At 45.8% G+C, this 6,000-nt stretch overlaps 1 protein-coding gene across 4 annotated transcripts in view; it reads right to left on the bottom strand.

Annotated features, from left to right (window-relative positions):
- Nucleotides 1–3,160: 3,160 nt before the first annotated feature.
- Nucleotides 3,161–6,000, bottom strand: part of SAYSD1 (SAYSVFN motif domain containing 1) — a 102,614-nt gene continuing 99,774 nt past the window's right edge. For all 4 annotated transcript variants that reach the window (XM_063918846.1, XM_063918847.1, XM_063918848.1 and 1 more), the window contains exon 3: nucleotides 3,161–3,776. In XM_063918846.1, the coding sequence (XP_063774916.1) occupies nucleotides 3,441–3,776 (336 nt within the window). In that variant the 3' untranslated portion in view covers nucleotides 3,161–3,440. The remainder of the gene's footprint in view (nucleotides 3,777–6,000) is intronic.

Below are 6,000 nucleotides of genomic sequence, written 5' to 3'. Positions count from 1 at the left end.
AGAATAAGTCTCACCTAGCCTTCTGGCTTCAGTACCACAATATAGTGTGGAATAATACCCCTTTTCTGTAGTAGGAGGGGTAATTTAATTATCACCTGCTGGGAATACAGCTTGTGAATTTTTTCCCATACTACCTCCTTGTCGGAGGGAGACTTGGTAAAGCAGACTTCAGGAGCCTGCGAAGGGGAAACGTCTCGACATTCCCATCTGTACCCCCGGGATACTACTTGTAGGATCCAGGGGTCCTGTACGGTCTCAGCGCCATGCTGAGAACTTGTCAGACGCGGTGGAACGCTTCTGTTCCTGGGAATGGGCTGCCTGCTGCAGTCTTCTTCCCTTTCCTCTATCCCTGGGCAGATATGATCTTATAGGGACGAGAGGACTGAGGCTGAAAAGACGGTGTCTTTTTCTGCAGAGATGTGACTTAGGGTAAAAAACGGTGGATTTTCCAGCAGTTGCCGTGACCACCAGGTCCGATGGACCGACCCCAAACAAGTCCTCTTCCTTTATACGGCCATACTGTGCCGTTTGGAATCTGCATCACCTGACCACTGTCGTGTCCATAACATCTTCTGGCAGTTATGGACATCGCGTTTATTCATGATGCCAGAGTGCAAATATCCCTCTGTGCATCTCGCATATATAGAAATGCTCTATAGTCAATAAAATACTGTCCCTGTCAAGGGTATCAATATTTTTAGTCAGGGAATCCGACCAAGCCACCCTAGCTCTGCACATCCAGGCTGAGGCGATCGCTGGCCGCAGTATAACACCAGTATGTGTGTATATACTTTTTATTATATTTTCCAGCCTTGTCAGCTGGTCCTTGAGGACGGCCCTATCTATAGACGGTACCGCCACTTGTTTTGATAAGCGTGTGAGCGCCTTATCCACCTTAAGGGGTGTTTCCCAACGCGCCCTAACTTCTGGCGGGAAAGGGTATACCGCCCATAATTTTCTATCGGGGGGAACCCACGCATCATCACACACTTTATTTAATTTATCTGATTCAGGAAAAACTATGGTAGTTTTTTCACATCCCACATAATACCCTCTTTTGTGGTACTTGTAGTATCAGAAATACGTAACACCTCCTTCATTGCCTTTAACGTGTGGCCCTAATAAGGAATACGTTTGTTTATTCACCGTCGACACTGGATTCAGTGTCCCTGTCTGTGTCGACCGACTAAAGTAAACGGGCGTTTTAAAACCCTTGACGGTGTTTTTGAGACGTCTGGACCGTACTAATTGTTTGTCGGCCGTCTCATGTCGTCAACCGACCTTGCAGCGTGTTGACATTATCACGTAATTTCCTAAATAAGCCATCCATTCCGGTGTCGACTCCCTAGAGAGTGACATCACCATTACAGGCAATTGCTCCGCCTCCTCACCAACATCGTCCTCCTACCTGTCGACACACACGTACCGACACACAGCACACACACAGGGAATGCTCTGATAGAGGACAGGACCCACTAGCCCTTTGGAGAGACAGAGGGAGAGTTTGCCAGCACACACCAAAAACGCTATAATTATATAGGGACAACCTTATATAAGTGTTTTCCCTTATAGCATCTTAATATATATATAAGCATATCGCCAAATTAGTGCCCCCCCTCTCTGTTTTAACCCTGTTTCTGTAGTGCAGTGCAGGGGAGAGCCTGGGAGCCTTCCCTCCAGCCTTTCTGTGAGGGAAAATGGCGCTGTGTGCTGAGGAGATAGGCCCCGCCCCTTTTTCGGCGGCCTCGTCTCCCGCTCTTAACGGATTCTGGCAGGGGTTAAATATCTCCATATAGCCTCCGGAGGCTATATGTGAGGTATTTTTAGCCAAAATAGGTATTCATTTGCCTCCCAGGGCGCCCCCCTCCCAGCGCCCTGCACCCTCAGTGACTGCCGTGTGAAGTGTGCTGAGAGGAAAATGGCGCACAGCTGCAGTGCTGTGCGCTACCTTTAGAAGACTGAGGAGTCTTCTGCCGCCGATTCTGGACCTCTTCTTACTTCAGCATCTGCAAGGGGGCCGGCGGCAAGGCTCCGGTGACCATCCAGGCTGTACCTGTGATCGTCCCTCTGGAGCTGATGTCCAGTAGCCAAGAAGCCAATCCATCCTGCACGCAGGTGAGTTCACTTCTTCTCCCCTAAGTCCCTCGTTGCAGTGATCCTGTTGCCAGCAGGACTCACTGTAAAATAAAAAACCTAAGCTAAACTTTCCTAAGCAGCTCTTTAGGAGAGCCACCTAGATTGCACCCTTCTCGGCCGGGCACAAAAATCTAACTGGCTTGGAGGAGGGTCATAGGGGGAGGAGCCAGTGCACACCACCTGATCCTAAAGCTTTACTTTTTGTGCCCTGTCTCCTGCGGAGCCGCTATTCCCCATGGTCCTTTCAGGAACCCCAGCATCCACTAGGACGATAGAGAAATCAATGTGCGGCAGATTTCCGCTTGCAGACAAATGGTTTCCTGCATTACTTTAGCAGATTCTCTCATTAGCATAAGGTAGTACATCAGGCCTCGTGTCAGCCCGTATCTACAGTCACTTTGCATCTGACTCAAAATGAGCCACCAGTTGTGAAACACATTTTCAAATGCCCAAAAGTGACATGAGACAGCACTGATATCCCCACACGTGAGACAGCACTTATATCCCCTCACATGAGACAGCCTGATATCCCCGCACACGAGACAGCACTGATATACCCGCACATGAGACAGCACTGATATCCCCTCACATGAGACAGCACTGGTATCCCCTCACATGAGACAGCACTGATATCCCCTCACATGAGACAGCACTGGTATCCCCTCACATGAGACAGCACTGATATCCCCTCACATGAGACAGCACTGATATCCCCTCACATGAGACAGCACTGATATCCCCTCACATGAGACAGCACTGGTATCCCCTCACATGAGACAGCACTGATATCCCCTTACATGAGACAGCACTGATATCCCCTCACATGAGACAGCACCAATATCCCCTCACATGAGACAACACTGGTATCCCCTTACATGAGACAGCTCCGATATCCCCTCACATGATACAGCACCGATATCCCCTCACATGATACAACACTGGTATCCCCTTACATGAGACAGCACTGATATACCCTCACATGATACAGCACTGATATCCCCCTCACACTTGATTAATTTAAACCTAGGAGAAAAAAACAGAAATGTTTTATTGAATGGAAGGGGTGGAAGCAGCACGTTGGGTGTTACATGTGCATAGTGCACCCCCTGGGATTCTTCTGCTTCACCAAGGAACATTAAACAAGTCTGTTTGCTCAAAATGATAATTGGCATTGATGTATGTGTAGGGTATTTTTTCTGTAGTAATAGCACATTAATGTGCAATATACACAGCTTCCACATCAGCAGGTTTATGGTGCTGAAGTTACTCTTTACATAACACACAATAAGCTTTGCCTGTTCCTTCTATGTCCCGGCCAAGGGTCTGTACTGCAGTTCTCTCTCAAACTGCTCGGCGGTTAATGTCCCCTGGATCGCCTCACAGCCAGGGTTGAAGACGGAGTAGGCGCTCTTCTCTCCTTTCCTTCTCTGTCTGGGCCCACGAGTTCCTTCATAAAGCCAATAAAACATGGATAGAATGAAATAAGCCAGTCCAAACTCAAGTTCGACAAATAGGCCGAGCAATACAAGCCACAGGAGGAACTTTAGCAGAAGGGTGATTCTCCGGACAGAACTATCAGGAGGCTGCACATCGATGTCCGCCAGGTCTTCTTCTGGGACTGATGAGGTACTAGCCAAAGCCTAGGAGAGAAATGATCCTGTTTAGAAAAGCTACGTAATTTGTGAACAGAATGATAAGTTATACCCTCAACTGCGCAAAAGGCTTCCTGGACACTTCAACAACCAAGGTAAGTGCCTCCCCAAGACACTTGTGAATTATAAATACATAACACGCTTTTGTTGAGGACTGCATCTCCAACAGAACAGGGGGACATAGCATTCTGTTTTTTCTTTCTGTGTTTTTAAATTGTGTATGTCATTAAAACATAAATTGTACTACACATGATGTTGATTTACTCTTTCCACATGCATTACATGTAACAGTGGGAAGAACCTCTGAGGATTCAACCTCATTATCAGGAACGTACCATGCTTTGACATTTTCATTTGAATTGTGACCATATTGTATAAGTGGCGCCTGGTAACAACTACAACCTATTTTTGCTATTTCTGTTTAGAAAAGCTGTTTGCCATGGATTGTATAAATGCACTTGTTCCCAAAGTTCCCAAATGCATAGATTGTTTACTTCTATATTAATGGCAACACAAGATTGTATTTTCTTTATTGTGACACAGTAATGTGATAATAGATTTATAGATTTAATTCCAAATGCATGCAAGTACAGTTATGGCACAACAGCAGAGCTATTTGTAGCCCTTTCCTTGTATTTATAGGAATGATGCTTACAGGAAACAAATGCATTTATCTCGAATGAGCTCCAAATCTGTAGGACCCAGTTATGAACTACTATAGGGAGTGTTCTCATCTTGTGTCCATCATATTAAATCCATAGGGCACTCTATGGGGTTGATCCAATTAGTTGCGAAAGGTGCAATGTGTCGTTGCTGTGGCCTTTCAACGCTGGCAACAGCACACCATCTCGAACCTTTCGCAAACTGAAATCAGAACCAATTCGCCCAAAACTGCTCGGACCTCTATGGGGTGGTGAGCACTTTTGTGTGAATTTGGCCCGTCGTAAAGAGCGGCCGCTGCTGCGATGACTCGCACCCGCAAGATCATCGCGGCTAATTAGATTGACCCCTAAGGATCATTTCCAAAATGAAAAAAATATTTTGGATATGTGTCTCATACACGGCATTCTCATGCCTTGAAAGGCCCTAGTCACAGATGTCGGGGCTGATTCTGAACTGGAAACAATGGGAAAAAAAAGTAGCCTAACTGTGCTGTGTGCACCTGGACAAACCATGCTGCTTGGTAAGGGGAGCTAATTCATTTATTGTGTTTGCATGCTGGGTAAATACTGTCTGCTTTTGCATGTAGGGCCTAATTCAAGGTTGATTGCAAAAGCAAAATCTTCCTCCAATGGGCAATACCATGCTGTACTGCAGGTGGGGCAGATGTAACATGTGCAGAGAGAGTTAGATTTGGGTGGGGTGTGTTGAAACTGAATACTAAATTGCAGTGTAAAAATAAAGCAGCCAGTATTTACCCTGCACAGAAACAATGTAACCCACCCAAATCTAACTTTCTCTGCACATGTTACATTTGCCCCTAATGGTTTTGCCATTAGAGGAAGATTTTGCTTTTGCAATCAACGTTGAGTTAGGCCCGTAGCCCACAAAGTCACTCTTTTTTTTGCTTGCTACCCTACTCAGAATCAGCCCCATCATACACAACCACATGAAGGACTGCACACCATCACAGTCATGTGCTTGTCAGTTAAAACAAAAATGTAAAAAAAAAAAAAAAGGGAACTGTAATTTCCGGTTCTACCTTAGTATATCTGGACCAGCAGTTTAATTACAACATATTTTTCTACTATTAAAATACTGATCATTGAAGCTTCATATGGGGGAATTCAATTACCACCGCTAGTTGACCACTACCCCCCACCCCCTATCGAGGACTATACAATCACCTGCCTGAGAGGAGTGAAAAAAAATCTCTGATAAACAGCCCCGTTTTCGCGAAAAACACACAGTTCCGTGAACTTATGATGGATTCTATGGGTGAGATTCAAATGATATATCACGCCCAATTTCCTTTCTAAAATGATCTCCATTATCGTGCATATTGCGCCCACAGCAATCAGGTTTAGCTGTGTAAAGGGTTGGGTACCTCGCTACTCAGGGGGTAGGGAGCTGAAATAATGATACAACGTCCCTGAGGGCAGAAACAGAACGGGTGTGGAAAGGGGTGAAAAGAATTGAATCCCACCCTATGTGTTTACACCCGAAAACGGGTAATTCTTTGGGGAGAAAAAAAACAGGCTACAATTGAACT

The sequence above is a fragment of the Pseudophryne corroboree genome, chromosome 4 (assembly GCF_028390025.1).
Source record: "Pseudophryne corroboree isolate aPseCor3 chromosome 4, aPseCor3.hap2, whole genome shotgun sequence".
NCBI lineage: Eukaryota > Metazoa > Chordata > Amphibia > Anura > Myobatrachidae > Pseudophryne > Pseudophryne corroboree.
Note: the sequence above shows the minus strand (reverse complement) of the source record. Positions and strands in the feature narration are given on the sequence as shown.